The sequence below is a fragment of the Epinephelus fuscoguttatus genome, linkage group LG21, assembly GCF_011397635.1.
Source record: "Epinephelus fuscoguttatus linkage group LG21, E.fuscoguttatus.final_Chr_v1".
Classification (NCBI taxonomy): domain Eukaryota; kingdom Metazoa; phylum Chordata; class Actinopteri; order Perciformes; family Serranidae; genus Epinephelus; species Epinephelus fuscoguttatus.
In genome coordinates this window covers 7,114,875-7,138,454 of record NC_064772.1, presented here as the reverse complement: position 1 = coordinate 7,138,454, position 23,580 = coordinate 7,114,875, and the positions used below count along the sequence as shown (strand labels likewise).

At 39.2% G+C, this 23,580-nt stretch overlaps 1 protein-coding gene across 2 annotated transcripts in view; it reads left to right on the top strand.

The window, feature by feature from the left end:
* pld1b (phospholipase D1b) overlaps positions 1-21,915 on the top strand; it is a 74,870-nt gene extending 52,955 nt beyond the window's left edge. For both annotated transcript variants that reach the window (XM_049565979.1, XM_049565978.1), the window contains exons 17-26: positions 94-212; positions 1,872-1,985; positions 3,523-3,633; positions 5,233-5,321; positions 7,766-7,879; positions 8,228-8,277; positions 10,993-11,127; positions 13,180-13,333; positions 13,941-14,058; positions 15,904-21,915. In XM_049565979.1, the coding sequence (XP_049421936.1) occupies positions 94-212; positions 1,872-1,985; positions 3,523-3,633; positions 5,233-5,321; positions 7,766-7,879; positions 8,228-8,277; positions 10,993-11,127; positions 13,180-13,333; positions 13,941-14,058; positions 15,904-16,128 (1,229 nt within the window). In that variant the 3' untranslated portion in view covers positions 16,129-21,915. The remainder of the gene's footprint in view (positions 1-93; positions 213-1,871; positions 1,986-3,522; positions 3,634-5,232; positions 5,322-7,765; positions 7,880-8,227; positions 8,278-10,992; positions 11,128-13,179; positions 13,334-13,940; positions 14,059-15,903) is intronic.
* The last annotated feature ends 1,665 nt before the right edge of the window (positions 21,916-23,580 follow it).

Here is a 23,580-nt window from a genome sequence, read left to right as displayed (position 1 = left end):
TTAAACTCACAGATTACCAGTGAGTCCACAGAAGTTGGGGAACTATTTATTCCATATTCCTTCTGTCTGATGTTCCTGTTCCTGCTGTTGTAGATTTCATAGACAGACACACAACTCCCAGAATGCCTTGGCACGACATCTCCTCTGTGGTTCATGGGAAAGCAGCTCGAGATGTGGCCAGACACTTCATCCAGCGGTGGAACTTCACCAAGGTCAGAGGTCATGCTGCTGTTCTAGCATACTGAGTCCTAGTAACCTGGTTCAAAAGTTTGTTCTGTTAAAGAGTCATGCACCAAGATTCTGAAACTGTTTCTGCTCTTCCAAAGAAAATACATAAAAATATGAATAATTAGAATTTTTCATGAGAAATAAATGTCATTGTGACTTTCTGTTGCGGATTAATTTTGTACATTGAAGGGGAAAGTACAAATCTTTTGAAGTGAGGTTGTATGGGGCCTTTATTCATAGTCAGTTTATTACATACAGTAGATGCCAGTCAGTGTGCCCCCAGTTTGGAGAAGCAGGCTGGAGTCTGGCACCAAAGCTAAGCAATGTACTGCTGTGAATGGGGTCAGCAGCAACATTTTTTTAGCCACCTAAATGTCTAGGGCTGTACCCATCCCAAAATTATGCCAGTTGAATCAGAATCTGCCGTTTAATATGAATATTCAAGTATTCTTTATTTTTCCATACAAAGTTTTAATGTTTAAACTAGTTCAGCAGGACTTTAAGTGTGACAGCGGCATTCATGTAATATAGTAAACCAGCTCACTACACTAACGACAGATCAGAAATGTGCAACAACATTTGTTTCTGACTGTAGATATCCAACAAAAAACAGAGACTGTGTCATATTAAGTATCTGTGAGCTGTAAATTCACCACTTCCAAGCAGAAGAGAGAAGATAATATTTTCTCAGAGCCTTACAGTGGAAGTTTCTCCTCCTCTGTGCTGCTACATCACGTCTGCTGCTGAGCCGATGTAACGCTCACCTCAAAGCCAGACTTCATTGAGAAAAACAGTGATTTAACACTGCTGAACACAGGAGCTGCTGGTCTACCACTACCTTGATCACTTACATGTAGTTAAATTGTGTTATTGTGGGTGTTTAGAAGATAGGTCGGATTCACCAAAGTCACACAATTCCATAAACTGTCTAACTGACCGAGGCAGTGATAGACCAGCAGCTCCTGTGCTCAGTGAGCTAAAATGACAAGAGCATTGATGGGAAACTGAAGCCGTTAACGGCTTCCCTGTCATGATGGGCTGTCTGACGAAAGGGAAAGTAGTCCAAATATTTTATATATAGCATACACTCAAACTGATACTGATTTATTAGTTGGCTAAAATATGTTTTGCTGCTGATCTCCATCCACACTAGTAGATTGCTTAGCTTCCATGTTAGACTTCTGCCTGCTTCTCCAAACTAGGGGCATGCCAGCTGATATCTACTGTATGTAATATACTGACTGTGGTTAAGTACCCCATACAACCTCATTTAAAAAAGTCTGAACTATCCTTTGAAGTATTTGATCACTGGGTGATTCCTGCCCTCAAACAATCGCTTACTGGACAGAAAGTGATGAAATTAGATTTAAGGAAGAAACAGCAGATCATTGGAGAGATAATAAAAAATCTGTACATTTACGTCATTATTTTCACAGCGAGGTGCATAAAAATTGCGACCTCTGTTAAAAGTGTAGGCGCAGTCTGGAAAAACTAGGATCTTTATGAGTTAGCACTCATTTAACCCTTTGGCCAAGCTTGTTTGGCTCTGACTCTGCAGCTGTCCACATTGCTGTAGGAGAAATCTGCAGTTGTGGGTTGCAGTCTTTTGTGTGACCTCTGTCTTCCTCTGTTCTCTCTACCAGCTTGTGAAGCCAAAGTACCGTTCTCTGTCGTACCCGTACCTGCTGCCCAAGTCTCACACCACAGCTGGAGAGCAGCGATACCAAGTCCCCAACTGCATCCCCACAAAAGTACAGGTTGGTACTGAAGGAGTTTCATGTGTTAATGTCACCCTGCTTTGAACTGCTTCTCTGCCAGTTTCCTTTTTCTATATCCACCCCAGCCTTTTATTTATTTTATTACAATTGACTTTTAGTCATTTCTTTTATCATGCAGCTTATTCTTACTGTGTTTCAGTTCTGTACTACATTGTCAGTTGGTTTTAGTGTGCAGTATGTTCACATGACAAAATTAAACGTACTCAAAACAAAGGAAATGGAGCTTCTCACGTATGGAAAAATAAAAACAGACTGGTGAGAAGGCTTCAGGAGATTACTTTTTAATTACTTTTCTAACAAATGTTTTAAACTGAGTTATAAATCTGCAGAATGTCTGGGAACAGGCTTTACCAAAAGAAGAGGTTCCTGCACGGCAAAAAGATGCAAAGCAACAGAATGAATGTTATATTCTACATTTTCAACAGGAGGAATATATTCAGATGTAACTCCTTTGTAATCACCAACATTTTGATTAATGACTGTAATGTAATTATGTATATATTCTCGGTAATCGTGATGACAATCTGATTACAATTATGTTTATTTTGTAATTTAATCACTATTAACAAAATGCATGTAACTAGTTACTCCCAACACTGTTCACCATGTGTTATGTTAAATTCAAGAAGAAGGTGGCTTTGTTTTTCTCGCACACCTCCACAGTAAACGAAGAATCCAAAAAGCTGAACATTCATAATGAACTGAAATAAACAGGTCCATGTTTAACAACAGCCAAACTATATCCAAACATCTGTTTACAAACTCTCACACAACTCATGCAGTGTAATCCAAGTCTCATTTATCCATTTGTGTGCTCAGTACTTCGTAAACATTTTGCATGCACACACATGCATTTTAAAACACACTTCTGTCTGTGAGTAGTGCGCCCTGAGTGTACCTGAGCAGGAGTGGGTGTATGAGCTTCACTCAGAGCAGAGTTTAAACACACACTTGCCCCAGGCAAGCTACTCAGCCGCTACTTAAACTCATGAAGATTGTTCGCCTTTTCTGGATCTTTCGTTCACTGCAAAAGCATGCAAGAAAAACAAAATTTTCATTATATATTCAAGTTAACATGGGGTTATAATCCTTATACAAATGATTATTTTGTGGGTGAAGTACTGAATCTTTTGGTAAAACACTTTGCTTTCCCCTTATAGGCAATAGTTTTCCAAAGAGGCAGCTTGATTTATTCTGTGCATCTTGTATCATTAACTGTTGGTACAAAACCATAAAGTTCAATAATTTATTATATGTTGTCTGTAAGACTATTATACCTGAAAGAATACTACATGCTGTATGCTGTATGGGTTTAGTATGTTGTGTGGAATTTGGACAAAAAAACATTTTGTCTCTCCTCTCCAGTGCTGAAATAAGTTAAACAAAATAAGTAAACAATAAGTCCAAGATGAAACTTAATCCAGCTTTCCTCTTTGCAGAGTGCATGTTAAAGCTTTTGTATCAACATTTGTTTTACCGGCTTCCCTCCCAAACTCACTCATCTCCTTTCCCTCAGATCCTCCGCTCAGCCTCTGACTGGTCCGCTGGCATCAAATACCATGAGGAGTCCATCCACAACGCCTATATCCACACCATCCAGAACAGCAAACACTTCATCTACATAGAGGTGATTATCTGTAAACTGCAAAAAGGTGAACATGTTTAAACTGGTTTTATATTAAGCCAAACACTGGTCTGGACCAGTACACCGAATTTTACCAGGTGTCCCACTTCACTCAGCAGCCACTCCTGAGTGGAACATAATGCCACCATGCCCCAACAGAAAACTAGTGTCAGACTGTCACATAACAGCTCTGTGTCCACCTTGAATCTGTTAAATATGCATTTCTGTTAGCTGTCAGCTGTGCGCTCAAGATCAGACTGAAGACATAACCACTTAAAAGATGGGTGATGTAGCCTACTTGCTATCGTCCAATGTTTGTAACATTACTTTTCAAAACATAAAACATGTTTTATATTGTGATATTTAATAGGAATAGCATTAAATGTAGCCAACAGCAAGTAGTTGTTATTTGAATGGTCATTTAGTTTTCCAAAAAACTTTCAGCTCCCTGGTGATGGTGATGTCTCTCCAGTTAGCTGACACCTTATTTTGTTTTTTGGAGTGAAATTCTGAAAACCTGGAGCCAGTTAGGACACCTCTTCCATCAGCTTTAAATCCAAAATGTTGTCATACAGGTGCAGTTTTAGTTTTCTGTAAGAATAACTCTGCCATTTCTCCTCTTGTCCCCCCGAAAACACATAAACTTTGTTGTAAACAAACACAGCGTGCGCTGCTCTCCCACCTCAACTAAAATTTGATCTCTTTTATGTGGCTGTGCTCAGCTCGCAGCTTGTCAGACACTGGTGGCTCCATTATATGTGTAATATTATGTTAATCATGTTGGCATATTGCTTAGTGAAATAAAAGTTTGATTTAGCGCCACAATGCCGTCGGTACAGGCTGCTGATGTAGGCTATTTTTCAATTTGCCAGAACATGTCATAATGACAAATGCTGGTTCAGTTGGTGTGCATAAAATCAAACCAGTTTAAGCTCGTAAACCACATTGGACCGGCAAAACTGAAAATCAACCCAACTCTAACAGACAGAGTAGAAAAATGCCAGTGCACAGCGTAAGTCAAGGTGCTGGTACTGTGACAAAAGTGCAACTATGCAAAGAAAAAAACACATGTTGTGGCTACATTCCGCACACAAGACAGGACTTTGACAGAAGATCAAGATTTAATAGAGCAGAGCAATGCGTTTGGCTTACAGCTTCATCAGACTTCAGCTTCATGAGCTTTTGATATATTTTTGAGACCTTGGCCTAACTCTCCCATGCCCTTGCTGCACGCTTTACCTTCTCTCCACAAACAATGGACGAGCTACATCAGGCACAGTGCTTATCCGTAAGTGATGAACAAGCTCTTGACATCATTTCACAACAATCGCTCTTTGATGATGAAGGAGTTACATTGGATGTTAAGTTGGAAGACCTTAATCCAAACTGGGCTATTTATCTAAAAAAGAGCTTCGCCTTAAATGGCATGTAATCGTGATGTCACAATACTGGAAAGCAAAGCAAATCCCATGCAGACTAAGGATAAATAAAAAACTGATGTATCTGGATTTTGTCGAGAAGTGGGAGTAAGTACTTAACATGCTCTATGGATTTGACTTTACTCGTCATCTCACAACAGACTCATGTTTGTTTGTCTTCCAGAATCAGTTCTTCATCAGCTGTGCAGACAACAGACATGTTTTCAACAAGATCGGAGACGCTATTGCCGAGCGCATCATCAGAGCACACAGGTAACACACACACACACACAAGCAAATATTAAATTGGTTTTACGCACAATTTGTAAGCTTCTGCTGCTGTGTGTATTTAGCCTTACCTTAAAATGACTTACAAGAAAAACACACACACACACAAACACATCGTCTTTGTGCGTGTGCGCTTAGGCTTATCTTAAAATGATTTCCCAGAAACACACACACACACACACACACACACACACACACACACACACACAGAGTATATTTACCCTCCAGAGAACTAATTTCATACCATATTTTGTGTTTGACTTTGGCCTCTATGAAGATTGTTTGAATATTTTTCTATTTAAGGTTCAGTTTCTTTCTCTCTGTGATGTTTTGTTGTCAGGGTATCAGAGCTTATCATAGTACACACATCCTGCACAAAACACAGGGTAAACACACACACACACACACACTTGTAAAAGGCTCTGTGTATAAACAGTCTCGGCGGCTGTTATAAATGTCCCGTCTGTCTTGTTTCACACAGTCGCAGTGTAAGCTGATATAAGAAAACGTTGTCAAGTATTGAAACAAACTTCCTTCTGGGGAGTGTTTGAATGAAGCAGCATCTTACTACACTGCAGTTTCTCTGCTCTATTGGTCTCTGCATGAATTTGTGAGGTGTTTTTCTGATTTCTTGGGTTGTAAAAGTGTGAAACTGTGCAGTTATTTAGAAGGTCATTATGATTAATGGCAGCATCCGTCTCCTAAACTTCCCAAACTGCCTCATAAAATAGTCTTTAAAGAGAAGATTAGAGCCAGACTAATACATTACATCAGCCAAATGGAGTCCATCACAGATAGCACACTGCTATCAGCATGTGTATCAGTAACAAGATATTGCACTGTGAAAGTGACCGAAATGTGATTGAGGTAATTTAGAAACAGTGTTGTCATCACAAAGTTTGTCCACCAGAGTACACAGACTGTAAGCTGTCCTGCTCAGCTCATAATCTTGCATGGTTAGTATTCTTTAAGAGGCATATTTAAGAGATACTTATCGAAGTGTTTGTTATTGTTATGTTTATGTGTAGAATATAGATTTATTGGGCATCCTGGTGGGTTTAAGACTCTGAATATGTAATTGCAACATTCCCGTCCACTGTCTCCCTTCTCATAGTCTGTCAACTTTTTCTTTAACTCTCAAATATCAGTATCAATATCTTCTGCAAAAATCCACATGTTGCTACCAAAAAGCTTAAAACCTGCTCTGCCTCTTACTGATAAATTGTCACTGCTCCGCTCTGCTTGTCTTTACGTTTTTGTGATAGTTAACTGTGGGTGTGTGTCTTAGTGGCAATCCTAAAAATACCATTTCATTAAAATTACACTAAAGGGACAGTTACCCCCCAACATACATATTTTTCCTCTTTCCTCATTAACTGCTAGCTCAACTAGCACCACTGAGCTAGCTAACGTTATAGCTCAGCTGAAGAGGATGCCATTTATGTTTACATCTCACACTGTCCCAAGGACGAGCCTCTTGTCCATGAGTAGATGCACACTTCCTTCTGTGCAGTGATCCGGTTGGCAGGTGTAATTTGGTCGAAAGAAAAATAGTTCCTACATGAAACTGTTCACAACAAGGTCTGTGGATTATGTTAAGTAACCGGGTCATAATTTCTGGAAAGAGGCATTGCTGCTGAAATTTTTGGCGCTTTGAGCACCACAAGGCGAGTGCCATCTAGTTCCATTATGCTGGTGAGAAGGCAAACATCTCTCCGACCGTTATCTCCAACACTCTGCAACTAACACCAAAACAATTTAGACTGAGAAATAGCACAACACAGGTAAGAGGAAAAAATATGTATGTTTAATTTAGGGGTGAACTGTCCCTTTAAGGCATATATTTGAATGCATGTTTTCTTGATTGTCAGTTGTCTCAGCCTCTCACAGTCAGCTGTGGAGGTTGCGGCTCTTTAGTCCCTTTTCAGCTCTACATTTTTTCCCAAATTGTTGTTTCCTGAAGATGAGGATGTGTTTGTAAACTGGCGGGTGGAGACTTAGACAGTGTTTGCTCACAACATGCCCAGGGATGCTCCAGATATGGTTGCTAGATTTGTTACCCAACACTGTTTGAACATGGTGTGCTGCTTCTTATTTGTTCTTATTATCTAAGTAATCTAATCTGTACATTAGCATATGGGCACCCAGTAGCTCAGTGAGCAGAGCGGGTGTTCGAAGGCAGTGTCCTTTGTCGCATGTCATTCCCTCTCTCTCCCTTTTACACTTAATACTGACCACTAAAGGCAAAAGCCATAAAAATATCCTTTAAAAAAGTTATCATCTGATGAGCTGTTATGTGTCCTGTCCTCCATCCATCCTCTGTGTTCTTTTGTTATGGAGTCTTATGTCAGCTGTTTGATAAATAAATATTTCATACATAAATTATTACATTAATGATGTTGTATCTCTCTGATTTAAAATAACTTTAGGGAGGGTAAAAGGTACCGAGTGTACGTGGTGACGCCTCTGCTGCCGGGATTTGAAGGAGACATCAAAACCGGAGGGGGCAGCGCCCTCCAGGCCATCATGCACTTCAACTACAGGTGTGTGTGTGTGTGTGTGTGTGTGTGTGTGTCTGTGTGTGTGTGTGTCCATGTAATGGGAAAGCTGCCATGAACCCACCTGGTGTGTGAGTTTGTTTGGTGAGGGTTAAATCCTGTAAGCAGCCAGTGATAGATTACTGCCACACCTTAACTCTCTAACTACAGTGCTGTTAACGCTCTGTGTGTGTGTGTGTCTGTGTGTCTGTGTGTCTGTGTGTACGTGCCATTCCTTTGAGTCAACAGTCAGCCCTACCCGTGCAAACACAGTGACACACACTTACATTCTTGTTATATTGTGAGGAATGTGGCTCTGTGGCTCATCCACTTCTGTCCCTCCACTCCCTGCAGGACCATGAACAGAGGAGACCACTCCATCATCTCCCAGGTCAGGAGAGAGAGTAAGTCAAAGGCAATGACAGCTTTAACCTCATGTTCACGCTGTTGGACTGCGTGCTTATTGGCCGCTGTTGCAGTGAACAGAAGATATGGGTGCACGGGTTGTATGTTCAGTTGTAACCTGCACTGGTGAAGGAGGAATTAAGATCTTTTACTGTGGTGAAGGTACTAATACCACACAGTAAAAATATCCTGTTACAAGTAAAAGTCATGCATTGAAAATGTAACTTCACTAAAATTAAGTAAGTATAATTAGTAAAATAGAAGTTTGGCATTGTGTATATTGTGTATATTTTTGGACTTGCATCTTATTTGGACCTAATTGTTATTGGTATCTAGACTGTATATTTTCACTCTTCCCCACTTTGTACTGCAACTCCTGATAGCAGTCTACCTCAGAATAAGTAAGTTTAATCTTATCTTATTTGTGCTCTGTAAAGCTGCTCTGTTGGATAAATTTAATTTCCATATTTAGCTTACAGCTGGAGGGCACAAACAGGGCATATATGTGTAACCTGTAATATAGGAATCACTTAAGTAACATTTGATTTAGTCTGTCATTAAAGCTCATGAGAAAAAAACACAGCTGAACCCCAATTTTGTCCCAAATACATACATGCAAAACCACATGCATATGAAATAACACGCATAAGAGCCAGAAACCAAAAAACTGCACACATCTGCATTCTGCTTTTATGTATTTTTAGATAAGTGGTGCCTTTAATCTCACTGATGGTTTACTTTATCAATGTCAGATCACATATACTTTACGTTAGTGCCAAATCTTTTAAAGCTGTGGTTCTCAAACTTTTTTCAATAATGTAGCCCCTTTGAAATATTTTTTCAGCCAAGTAGCCTACCCCCTGACCAGCGCAGAAACTGCTTTTTTCAGTGTTTTTAGCAGGGCTGTTTTTTTTAGAGAGGAAGAGACCTCATATTTTGTATCAGCCCCCTGATAAAAACCTCCTAAACATCTGGATCTTAAGTTATCATTGAAAAAAGGTAAGCACAGGTTAGCAGGTGCTGGGCTAGTTGCCTGTCTCTGACATACCAAACAGTGTCGGAGAAACACTGATTTGTATCGTGAAGCTGCTTAGTGGTTTAAGTCACCTGGGGCCTAATTTATAACCATTGCGTACGCACACAAAAGGATTTGAAATGTGCGTACGCCACTTTCTAAGCTTAAATAGGGATTTTTAAAGAAAAACTTGACAAGGAAGTGTACTGAAATTTAAGGAAACTCATCCATTCATACACACATTTTGGAGACAGGAGAAATTGGCCACACAGATGTGGAGGCGGTGAATCAAAGCCAGATTGTGGAAATTCGATACGAGAGGAATCATTGTACGTATAATGATCTCTCACATATTTAAATTCACGTCATATCACACGTTTCTTATAGATTCACTTCATAAACATTCAAATGCAACAGTGTTATTTGTGTTTGAAGAGGGTCAGAGCTGGATTGTGTGCTGCTGACACTTGTGGTCAGCTGTGGAGAGCACCATGCACAGCTAAATGAATCCAGGCTGTGGCGGGTGTCAGAATCCAGGAATGTTTGGCTTTCCTTTACCTGAGTCATTTTCACCTCACCCACGTAACCAGGCCAACTGATATAATTAACGCTGTCAGTTGTAGAAACCCAAGATAACATCAAACAGCATTAAATAACTGCAGTACACTGCACCAACAGTTCCCACTCGCTCCCTTTTCTTTAGCTTGTGACCCCACTGCCCACCTAACAATAGGCTATGTGCTTTCTAACCTCCAGCTCACCCACAAGCACCTTGATTTCTGCATCAGGAATATGCATTTTCTTGGTTTTCCTCTTAGTCATTGCCATGATTCACTGTAAGGAACCACTGATCAGCCAGCTCATGTCTATGCGTCAGCATTAATTTATGGTTGAATGTGGGTGTGTAGAGGGTGGGATATGAGGCTGATCCACGTGTAGACAATTCCAAGTTGATTTGGGATTTATAAAAGAAAATTGCGTACTGGCAGGCTTATGCACAGTTTTGTCACTTAGAATGTTTTTTGGCTTATCTACATTTCCTCATTGGAGGTGGATAAATAAATGAAATGAATAAATAAGGCCCCTGATCTGTATATTTTAGAGAGGAGGAGACTTCTGCAGATAATTTGGCACACGGTAAAAACTTCCAGAACAAGAGACACTGAAGGAAATCAAACCAGTTCACATTTGACACGATGGAGAAGTTTCAGCTGGTTGCAATCTGCAGTCCGCATCACTAGATGCCACTAAATCTTACACACTGTTTCTTTAAAGCATAGCATGTTATTAGTTTAATTTCATACCTTCAGGTTCATTTTCATATGTTGTGAATATCAAAGACTCAAAAGATTCAGATTTCTTACAATAAAAAATCTCAACTGTCCGTAAGCATGTCCTGAATTTGGTGAGCATGTCCCAGTTACTGTCATTCAGATATGACTTATTTTAGATGAGGAACAGGGAAACCTCCTCTGAGCCATGTTTGATATAACTAGAAGATGTTACCCTCAAATGAAGCCTTGTGTATTAATTTTGACCTTATAGTTCTTTGGTCATAAGCTTTTTTATTTGGGTATGCCCAATAGGCAAAAAAGGCAGCTGTTAAGAGGTTAAATGAACTGGAAACTTACAATCTCTGCTGACACAGATCTCTTCCCATATATAACTCTGACCCTAATTGGTTGTTTCTGCTTTCCAGTGGGAGACCAGTGGATGAACTACATCTCCATCACTGGTTTGAGGACTCATGCTGAGCTGGAAGGGAAGCTGGTCACCGAGCTCATCTACGTCCACAGCAAGATGCTCATTGCTGACGACAACACTGTTATAATCGGTAAATTGAGTTCTTCACCCTTTTTTTGTGCCCACTTCACTGACTTCACTTTCCTCACGCCAGACGTTTAGCTGATGTTGGTATAGCAGCTTGAATTTCTCCATTACAAGATTACAAGATGACAGATGTAATGAAATATTCCCCCGACACTGGGCTGAACATGTATAATAGAGGAGAAAGAAACAGGAGCTGCAGAGAGACAGCTGTATCATTTAAAGGAGAAGTCAGAGAGGAAAAATGACTTCTGATTTTAAAAGCCTGAAAATGTTACAAATCAGAGCCATGTGGTGGGTTGTGGTGAGGTTTCAGTTTCCACTGCAGCCACTCATGCTAAAAATAAACCATATATTCTAACAGGAAAGTGAAGAGCTGCAGATGAAAGCAACCACACGCTGGTTCCGTTTTTCTAAATGTTTTTTTGTACTTGCACTGAACCTTTCAAGGTGTTGTCTCTTGTGAACTGAGTGGAGGCTCCAGATAAAGCTGTATTACCCAGCCTTTTTTACTTGTGACCACTGACGCAACTTGTTACATTTCATTGAGCCATTTTTTCTGTTTAGTTGATTTGAGTTATTTTGACGGGCCTACAGAGGTAACACTGTCACTGTAACAAGAAAAATCTTTAAGATTAAAGTAAAATAATTTTAAGGAGTTTATATATTTTTTCTAAGATTTTCCTTGACGTCCATTTGAGAGTTTGGCAGGATTTAAAACAAACAAACAAACAAACAAAAAAAAAAAACAGTCATCAGTTTTAGAACTTTTCGTATTCAAATGACAGACACTGCAGCTGGAATTGCATACCATGCACTATATTATGCCCAATATGTCCCCTATTGCTCCAGCATACTTTGGTGTAAATATACAGTGGTGTTTATCTTTTTGGGATGCACTCAGTTGTTAAAATCACAAACTGTTTCCGTTGGAGACGCATAACCATGGTAAACTGTCCCAGCTTCATGTCTACCGGCAATTTGAGAAAAATGAAAAAAACAAATTTTAGTGGCCCTTGGCGTCTGACACTGATGCACTAAGGCACCCTTTTGCACTGGGTGGCGGCATGTTTTGAAGCCGTGGGCGACTGCTGTAGAATAAAGAGCAAGAAAGTCCACATAGGATGGGTCAAACAAACTCAGGACTCTCACCTAGGAGCCAGCTGTTCGTGTCTCGTGTGACACTGAAAGTAAATCAAGTTATTTTAATAACAACATAATGTGCTAGTTTGTGTAGCCTGCCTTGCTAGTGACCTACATGATGTCACATAGTGTTACATGACATAAATGTAGCTATTTCAAGTGAAACCATGGTGTTTTTTTCTAAGCCCTTTTTCTAAGAAACTATATATTTCCTAAAAACAGAATTTTATTTTGAAAAGACACAGTGTAGCCATTGAGCCCAAATGGACACGCCATCCCTAAAAATCCAAAATTGATGCTGGAGAGAACCTGGTATGTCATATTTTGACATGTAGGGCCACTGACCAAGCATCTGTATTTGACAAGTGGGGAGTGAGAATGGTTTACACAGAGACGTCTTGGAAATTGTGCAATTTGCATACTGTTGGTTTCATAATAAGCTTTCAGACATGCTAAAATATCTCACGTACCTTTTTAATGTACTAAACGGCATGTTAGTGTAGAACTTCAGATGTAGCCAGTGTCCTTTTTTGCTCGAGGAATAATGAGCCAGGTAAGGTGTTTCCTTAATTCTGTCCAGTGATATTAAGATAAACATTTCTGTGAAATATAAACAAAATCATTAACTTTCATGCCCTTAATTTGAAAGTGGAGGCCTGTTTTGAAGCAATAAGTTCATGTTTTAAAAGTTTAACAGTTCTCTTACAATGACTCATTATGGACAGTATATTTTACTTATGAGGAAAACATGTTTATTTTTCTAAATATCTCTGTTCCTGTATTTTTCCACTCATACTCATGTATAAAGATGTTTTTGAGTTTTGTATGAACTTCAACATGAAGTCTGTTATGAGGTGTTGCAACACCATCTGCTGGTGATTTCTGTGACATCAATTGTTCCTTTGTGTTGCTGCAGGTTCTGCCAACATCAACGACAGGAGCATGCTGGGAAAGAGGGACAGCGAGGTGGCGGTGATCGTGGAGGACTCAGAGACAGTGACGGCAGTGATGGACGGGCAGCCTTATCAAGCCGGAAAATATGCTCTGCAGCTCCGCCTCGAGTGCTTCAAGTACTGACACATCCTGAATCCTGGTTTACTTTATTCATTTCTGTATTTATCCTGTGCCTCTCTTTTCACATTCAATTTGTGTGAACAATAGTTTAATGACTTCAAACATGAAATAAAAGATGATTGATGCTTCTTTTGCATATATTGTTTTTAGTAAGCATGCCTTTTATTTTTGTTGATAGATATTTATCTTTAGTTTAATAAAAGACATTTAAATCAGTAGCTTCTAAATCAAGATTTAAAATTCAGTGGTTTCCAAACTGTGGGTTAGGACCCCTCCATTGGGTTGAAGATAAATCTGAGGGGTCATGAAATGAGTAATGGCATGAAAAGTCCCTTCACTTTTGATTTTAGTTTTTTTTTTAGTTAGTTTTTTTTAATGTTAAAGACACCTCCTTTGTCTTGTAGTTGGTAAGAAAGATGAGTTAATTGTACTTCTTTATTCTGTGTAAATTTCATCAAAATTGCATCATGTCTGCTTCTTGTTGCCAAATATGTCAGCTCGCAGTTTCCTGGAATGTTTCATCGTTTCCCTTTCTGGTGCTGTTAGTGTTTCTTCATGTCTCTCTCCCTTCTCCTCCTCCTCTTCTCTGTCCCTCTCTCTCAGGACGATTTTGGGCGCTCACACAGACCCCTCCATTGACGTGTCAGATCCTGTCAGTGACCACTTCTACAAGGAGGTCTGGATGGCGACGTGTGCTCGCAACGCCACCATTTACCAGAAGGTCAGTCTGATATTACATCTACTACTCTGTGCTTCTGTTACCATGGCTGGATTTCAAGATTTCCGTCCTGCTTTTATTAACTTTATAGCTATGATCATGGACAAAGGTTTTGTTTCAATACTGGGAGGAGGCACATATGAAATGGGGAGGTTTTTGAGCATCGAACACTTGAAGAAGTATTTCATCACTGTAAAGATGGTCTTTACAAACGGTAAAAAGCCTACAACTACCAGAGTGCATTGTGCTGCACCAGACCAATAAACGCTCCCATTGGTAGGTGACAAAATGCAAGCTCTTCCATTTGACACAATGGCTGCCAGCTGGTAGCAAACTATCTCATATTAAATTAAATAATAAGCTAAAACATGTTTCTGAAAACATTTGGGGTGAGAAATAAACAACGCAGTAACAGAATCCTGGTTTATATTTGATCAGTGCTGCCTAATTTTACCATTTGTTCTCAGTTTTTTCAGCCTCTGTTTTCTCTGTGCAGGAAACAGTTTGGCAGATACTTCCTGTTTACAAACTCTCGCTATTACAGCTAAACAGGACACTAAAACATGTTTCAAAAAACATTTTAGGCGAGAAAGAGGCAATACAGTAACAGAATCTTGGTTTATGTTTGATCAGCACTGCCTGATTTTACAACAGATTTCAGTCTGAGAGAGAGAGACAGAGACAGAGACAGAGACAGAGAGATGGGTTTGTCTCCTGAGCCGTCTATGCTGTTTGTGTCTTTGGTGGCAGCATGGGTGGTGAGCAATGCAAAAATGCGGAAATACAGCTTGTAGTTCAAGCAACAGCCAGGTGGTGCTTCTTAAAGTCAAGGATGCTTCCTTGGTAGGATGGGTCCTTTCAAGTCTGGTTCTACAGAGACTAGTCAAGACTCCTTCCTAGCATTTGGTGACCACACATTGGAGCAGGCTAGCCAGTGCCCAGGTGTGCATCACTGATGAGTCCCCGCCTTTAATTCCGGCAAATTGTGCGCAAAGTATTGTGGGTACTGTAGTTAATGCCCACTGAGGATACACACATGCATCCTTGAAAATCCTCTGAAGGAAGGACTCGGTCCTCTGTAGAATTTGAAGGATCCTTGACATTGGAACAGTCCTTCAGCGGGATTCAAAGATGTAGTCTCCTTACAACTCAGCCTTTAGGGATCCTTCCTTGACTTTGAGAAGCACCAAGCGAGAGTCAGTAAAACGCCACCAAATGACCCTTTTTGCGTTATCTGCATCATCCAGTGGAGTTTTGCTGGGCAGGGAGCAGAAATATCTAGGCACTGGTTAGATGGAGGGAAGTTTACCACAGTTCATTAACACATATTCCCCACATTGTAATGATTCATTTCAATTACAAAAACTTTGTTTATCCCCCAGGGACAATTCTTGAGGCAGGCGTAGTAAAAGCTGGTTGAAAATTGGTGACGTATCCCTTTAATTTTCCACATTCTCGTGAATGCTTATGCACCTTTTTGTGCTTTTTCTGCATCAATTTGTGGTGTAAATATCTTAAATTTTGTCAAAATTCACCCTCTTTTTATTGAGAGGGGACAAATGCAAATATTCTTAATATTGAGGGGGACATGTCCCCTATGTCCACCTCAAAATCTACACCTATGACTATGATAATAATAATAATGATAATAATGATGATAATAATTAATAATAATGACAACAACAACAACAACAAAATAACATGTTCAATGACACATGCACAATAGTGACATAAATGGAAAATTTGTCACTAAAAATGTGTCATCAGGAATTTGTCAACAGAATCAGGACCAGTTCTTGATACCAAATCCCAGTTCTCTTTCTGACTCATCTGCCCTCTTTCCTTTAGGTTTTCCGTTGTCTGCCGTCCAGTGACGTCCGTAACATCCTGGAGCTTGAGGGCTACCTGGCCAAATCAGGCCTGGACAAGGAGGACCCAGCTCGGGCTCACGAGGAACTGAAGAAGATCCGTGGCTTTCTGGTCCAGTTTCCTCTTCAGTTCCTGTGCGAGCAGAACCTGCTTCCTCCCATTGGCTCCAAGGAGGCCATGGTGCCCATGGAGGTCTGGACTTGAGACAGAGGGACTTACCTGTGCATTCATGTGTTCACACACAGCATATGGAAGGCTCACAAGGCTGACTCTGGTGCCAGATTGGAGGTCATGGTGGCTGAAAACAGCTGAGCAGCCTTTTTAAAATCATGGCTGTTTTAGTGTTTTTTACAGTTACAAAAATAACTAACAACAGTAACTGATAATAACTTTCTTGTGGCTTGTAGTCACAGGTCTTCGAGCCTCCCAGGCAATTGGTTTTCTCTTGCTTTGTGCGACAGTGGTTCCCAACCCCTGGTCTGTGGACTGTTATCGAACATGCGAGGAAACAATGTGATTTTGAAAAAAAAATGCTGATTTATAATAATCTTATTAGGATGTTTGTGTAGTTATAACCTTGAACTCGGTGCAGTCTCTCTGTGCTGCATCTTTCCGCATCAGTCTGTCTCGCCCACAACAACATTATACTGGTTTGATCTATAAAAACAAAAACTTTGAGAGGTTAAAAGACGTGAGAAAAATGTTGGCAACATATCTTCCTGCAAACCACGGATACATTACATGTGTGCATTATTATGTAGTGGATAGGCGGACACTCTACTTTCCAATGTCACTGTGGTTAACGTATGGTTGGGTAAAGGCACAAAACCACTTGGCTATAGTTAGTAAAAAAAAAAAAAATCATGTTTTGGCTTAAAATATCTTGTTTACGTGGCACTATCCTGGCTGGAAACACAGCAATGTCTTGGTAAAAACATCCACTTTTTGTGCCACTACTGCTGCTGGAAACACAGCAACAGATCGCTACAAAACACATGAGTTCGGTGGCTAGAAAGCCGCTGGAAACACAAAAATGACTCACAGAAACATAAGTAGTGTTGTTGTTTGTTGGTCTAGAACAGTGGTCTGCAGCTTGGCAGGCGTCTCGCCTAGGTGTCACACCATCCACCGTCCCTTCCATCTCGTGATAACAAAGTCAGTTCATACACTACATTACTTTAGAAATATTAACATGATATGTATGAAATGTGCAAATATATTATTCGTGGTTTGCAGAAAACATTTTCTTCCAGCGACTGGGCTGGATAAAATCCCAACATATGGCTATAATATGCAAATGTCTGACCTACTCAGAGCCTTACTTTTATTCTGGTTGTAATATGAAAATTATCCACAAAACAGAAATGCCTGAAAACACCTGATGTACTGGATTGTTAAAGGAAAACTACATTTTTTGGTTCTTTCAGTTAGATAACATTGTACTGAAGGGTTGGGGGCAGCATATTTTGACAGGGCAACAAATAGGAGTAAACGGATTGTAAACAAACCTCCAGGTTATTTAAATGTACTTTGAGAAGAAAACAAAGGTGCCAGGTAAAATGATCACCCAGACGGTCTGTTTTTAACATCCAGCACTGTTTACAGACAGACTTTGATCTGTAGTTGTGTGTAGTTTTCCTGAGGGCTGGCAGATTATTATCAATACTTGAGGTGTGCTCGCTCTCAGTTTAACTGCTCAAATAGTGGTTTCAGGTAAACTGGATAATCTGGTTTCGTCTATAGTTTGTCTGATCGTCTGGCTGCTCATGTTTTCTTACTCAGACCTCTTTTTTTAGTGTCCACATGCATCGTGGAGATTCAAAAATAAAACTCAAGTTTTAAGAAATGTATAAGCTGGGCATCGGTGGCTTAGTGGTTAGAGCACGCACCCCACACATAGAGGTGCTTCAGCGGCCGGGGCTCGACTCCGGCTTTCAGCCCCCCACAGTAAAACTGTATCCAGAGATTAAAATGTTCTCATTATTTAGGAGAGGAGAATAAGAGACTGTTCACTGTTCTGTTTACTGCCTGAATTTACAGCATTTGCAGCCAAAATGACCCCCAAAATGGCATCAGCTGTGGTTGTGAACAAAGCCTCTGTACCAGCAGTGCGACTTAATGCACACAAATAACATCACACTTAACACACAGACACAACGTCATCAGAAAAACAAGGAGACTCTAAGAGCTGATATGCAACACATACAGACACACACATGTACATGCAAACATGGAAAGAAGTGGACCAGCAGACAGAGCGTTGCACTCTGCAGTGCCTGACAATCCAGGCCTCATGTTTACAGAATATAGAAGAAGAAGAAGAAGAAACGGAAAAAATAGAAGTGATCGACTCTGAGGCCTGACACGCCTCTTCCTGCCCCCTCACCACCACCAAGCTATTACTCTGTAATCTCCTAAAAAAAACGGCTTCATTCTCTAACACTATGCAATGTCCAGGGCCAGCGAACGCAGCTCTGACTCTTCTGTGTTGAGAGTATGAAAGGGCACTAAAATAAGAGACTTTTTAATGAAGAAGATGGTGGTGCAGAAAAGAGGATGAAGAGCTGCGTGGCGCTGTCACACCTCTACAGCCATTTTGTCTCATATTGCCCTGCATTTAATATTTATGTCAAACAGGAAATCACAAGTGCCAAAAATGACAGACTGTAGCCTGTACATACATTCATTTACATTCCTCATACTGTGTACATTAAGCCTTAAGTGACCTGTTTTTATGCTCTGATCTGGTCTTTGTAGTTCCTTTGGTTATGCTTTATGTTACTGGACTGTAATTTCCTAATAGCAAAGTTTTCTGGAAAGACTTCTGTAATTTGGTACTAATTACATTATAGAGAAAATGGGATCATTTATAATTGGGAACTTTATTCTCTATTTATATTTTTTTCCTGTAGACAAATTTCCTCTTTGCATGTTCAGCTGAACTGCTGTGCATTGACTGAAAGAATAAGTGACACTTGTAGCTACTTTGCATTAATAATTGAAAATATCAACAAGTAATTATCCTTTTCAGTACCGTCAGGAAATTACAGACTGGAATTAACTGTTATTGTTCTTTTTTACATAACCCACAGATTCGTGCATGATAAACTTATTACAATGCTGCGTTTCATTCAATGTCAATGTAAGAATTCTTACTAGAATACTTCACCTACAAAATGACCATTTGAATATCAATTATTCACCATGTGGTACCCTGAATTCCGGTTTAATTCTGCATTTAACAACAACAAACCTTTATCAAAACATCAATTTACAAATTCTCACACAACTCATGCAATAAAATCCAGGCTTCCCAACCAATGCATTTTAGCTAAAATGTTACAAAATAAAACACTTAGGCCTATGAGTAATGTGCCGTGAGCATGCTACTTTGCTGTGTATCAGACTGTACTGGTGTGTTTTAAACATAATGTTTTAGCAGTTTTGGATTGTTCGTTCTTCGTGGCGGCATGTGAGAAAAACATTTTTTTTGGGCATAACATGCAGTGAGTAATTAATATTCAGATGGTCATTTTGCAGGTATTATTTTCAGCAGCAGACAAATTTTATATAAACAGGTGATAAGAATTTGTTAGATAAAGTTTCGGCAGCTGTATGTGCAAATGCTATTTCACCTTTAGCACCTTTGTTCTGCTGCCCCCAAGTGGCCAAAAAAATCTGTTGTTGCATGTTTAAGATCTTGAGTAGTGCAGTTCTAAGGTTTTTTTTTAAATAATTAAGTTTAAAAAAAAATTCATTAAGTTAGAAACAATGGTGTGGCAGCCTTAACATTGTAAACTCCATGTTGAAGTCAGATCAACAGAATCTCTTTTGGAAACCTTGTGGCTGTACTCCCTTCTTGAAATTCAAATGCAGTCATCTTTAGGTTTCCAATTTTCCGACATTTCTGGAACGCAGCGTCAGTATTCCTCAGTGTCTTCATCGTTGGTCTGTTAGTAATCTGCATGATAGTGTTTTGTGCTGTAAAACATGAAATGATTTGTGCAGCTGACAGCATGACAACAGCATGTTGCCGTTAAACAACATGACAAAAAGCATGAACCCTGCAAGCTGTATGGTTGCCTTTAAAGCCATGGACAATATTGATGCTAAACAGCGTGCCTGTCAACAACCTGAAGCTTCTCCACAGATAATATTTATGGAAAATGGGACCTTAAATGTGCTCTTCTTTTTCATCTTCCTCTCTACCTCCCTGTGTTTCTACCTCCTGCTCCGGTGCATGCTTCTAGTCTTTGTGATGAATTCAGATTTTGAAATATCAGGAATACTTTTAGCTACCCCCCTAATTAAGCCAAGTAATCTGAAAGGCAAAGCAGATGTTTTACTTTTGGTGGTCTGTGCAATACCGGCATGTTTACATCTAAAACGGAAAGTGTAAAGACAATAAAAACTGATTTCACCCTTCAGAAATAGGATAACATCATCAGCAAAGATGTTGACTTGGATGGAAATATTTTCTGTGTATCCACAAAAATGGCATTTAAACCACAAATGTGGATGTAGGTATTGTTATTGATTGGGACCACAGACATAAAGTGCACATGAATTCATACCAGGTTTAAATGCAGCTTGAAATCTTCAGCAGTTGGCTCATTTTCCTCACACCTGACCTGTCAAGGTTGAGAAACACTAATCTGTCCTGTCTTTTCTCTGTCTGGCTTTAAATCACTGTGTCTCTATGAAAATGCACTATTTGCACAGACTGTTGTTTTCTTGTGGCGACCCCTTAAGATCTGCAGTACCATGTTATTCATGTGTCGCTTTTTGTGAAATGATGGAATAAAATAAATGATGTGATAATGAGTCATTAAAAAACGATCTGGTCTTCATTAGGGGCTTTATGGCTTTAACTTTAATTTGTCACTTAAAATGTAGTGAAGAAATGCATGTTTACTCAAGTACTGTACTGAACTACAGTTTTGAGGTACTTATATTTTTCCATCTTCTGTTACTTGACACTTCTACTCCACTATAATTCAGAGGCAAATATTATACTTTTTACGCCTACATTATTTGATACCTTCATTTACTTGTTCCTTTGCAGATTAATATTCAACATCTAAATCAACAAAAATATTTTGATGTAATATTATATGTGAGGATAAGACTTTCATAAAAATTGAAAATTCATAAGCTACTCAGCAGTATATAAACTAATTAAAGTTAGCTCCTCCTTTACCAGCAGCAACACCAAAGTGATGAAAACATTAATGCATCAGTGATTATAATCCAATAATATACATTATTCTAAAATAATGAGTACAGTTATTTTTTGGTACTTTTTGTACATTTTTTATGCCAATACTGTTCTTTTTCTGAAACAAAAATATGAACACTACTTGCAGCAGAGTATTTCTACATGTGATAATGCTACTTTTACTTAGATAGGAGATCTGAGTACTTCTTTGACCACTGTTAATACTTGTGTCATCAGAACGTGTTAATCAGGACTTTGGCTAAATGTAGGTACAAAATATCTTGTGCACTCGAAATTTGAATGAATCATAAATGTGATAAACCTTGCGAACCGTGTGTGACTAAAACCTACCTTGTAACTGTGCATGCGACTTGACATCTGCACTTTGTGTCTTTCAGAATTTTCTGTTTCAACAGCATAATCTAGAGCACAATTTTAGGTTGTTTGCAGTATTTTTAGACTCTGTATATTTAAATGTGATGACTCTCAGGCTAATTCTTAGGTTAGTCAGCCCTGTGATATTTTGTTTTGTTATGTTGAACTATATATTTGAGACTCTGAAGACTGGGACACCCTGGTAGCTGCCCTTTGTATACACCACCTGTCACTACTACTGAATGGATGCTTTGGTGAGATCCTTGGTTTGGCCCTGCTGGGGTTGCCAAGTCTTTACCACAACACTGTAGGCTCAATCCGGCTTGGGTCCATTGTTGCATGTGATCCCCTCTCTCCCACATATTTCCTGCCTATCTCTGTCAAATAAAGCAGAAATGCCCCTGAAAAAAGAAAAAAAAGACTCAATAAATTAATTGAGCCATGAAAAAAACTAAATAAAATAATAAGATAAAATAAAGGTAAAACAATAAACATCTTACTCAGTAAATTAAGACAACAGTAAAGTTTTCTTTTTAAAAGTGATTTATGTTGTATAATTTTCAGAATTAACTGTAATATGAAATAATAAATAGTAATAATAAATGACAATAATTTCAAGATAAAGTTTAAACACCAGGCATATTCAATTCAATTCAATTCAGATTTATTCATTTTTATTTATAGAGCCCAATAACACAAATCACAGCACAAATCATAATTACAACATCTGACATCCCTCTGTCCTTGGACCCTTACAGTGGATAAGAAAAAACTCAAACACACACACACACACACACACACACACACACACACACACACACACACAAGAAAAAATAATATGACCATTCATCCAAAAAGAAAGAAATACAGAAATAAGGGACAGCACAAACAAACCTAAAAATACATTAACACTCAAGAGTAATGAAATTTTTTATTCCATTTATTTTGATATTTTCTGCAGAATAAGCAGTGTCCTTATTGTAAGGCATCAGCTCAAACCACTGCACAACAAATAAACTGGATGTGAGTGTTCTGCTGAAGCACAGAAACACACATAATAAAAATCATCTTTTACATATTCACTATCTCTGTGCAAAAGTGCAACTGCAAATGCTTTGAACCCAGAACAAGATAAAAGTCCCCAAAGGAATATTTCTGTAAATTAAACACATTTGATCTGTCTGATCTGTCTGCATCTTCATAACACCTCTAACTGCCATCACCCTTCCTTCCATCTTCTGTAATCACTGAGTATATTTCTGTCTGTTGTCTCTGTCACTCTTTGCAAAGATCTCGTTTTTTATCACGTTGTCACTGAAATGAAAAACATGTCACTGATGCAAATGAAAACAGGTTTGTCCTCAGAAAACCTCCATTGTCCCAAATTCCTCCTTCCTGCAGTTCTCATTTGTGCCACAGGATGGCATCACAAAAACACTGTCTAAACCTGACAGTGCCAAAAGTATATGGACATCCCTGTTCTTATCCTTTGGTGTAATTTTAGTCGGGGTCTGTTTTTACTGGTTTGTTCTAGACTCCTTAGGTTTAATCAAGGTAAGCCTTTATGCTACAGCATACAATTATGTTTTACACTGGAGTGTTCTTCCAATTTTGTGTCAGCAGTTTTGCGTTTGTCTCCTTCCTTTTTTAACATGACAATGTTGAAGTGCACAAAGCCAGCTCCAGAAAGAAATGTTTTTCCCAGTTTGCTGTAGAATAACTTCATCTCTGCCATTAGTACTTGGTACTAGTACTAGTACTAGTGCAGTACTTGGTCCGCACTGGTGTTTGGGTGGGTGGTGCATGTCAAATGGCATCCACATGAATGCCAAGGCCCAAGGTTTCCCATCAGAACACCACTTTGTAATGACTCAAAAATGTTATTCACTTTACTTATCAGTGGTTTTAATACTGTGACTGATCGCTGTATATCTGTGCAACTCTCTCATGTCACTTTTATCTTTTGATTCAATCTAATCTCATCATCATGCAAGATTTCTCGCATATGAATGATCTAAATCCCCAGTGTGACACACAGGCCAGGGTTTTGGGTGAAGATTGTG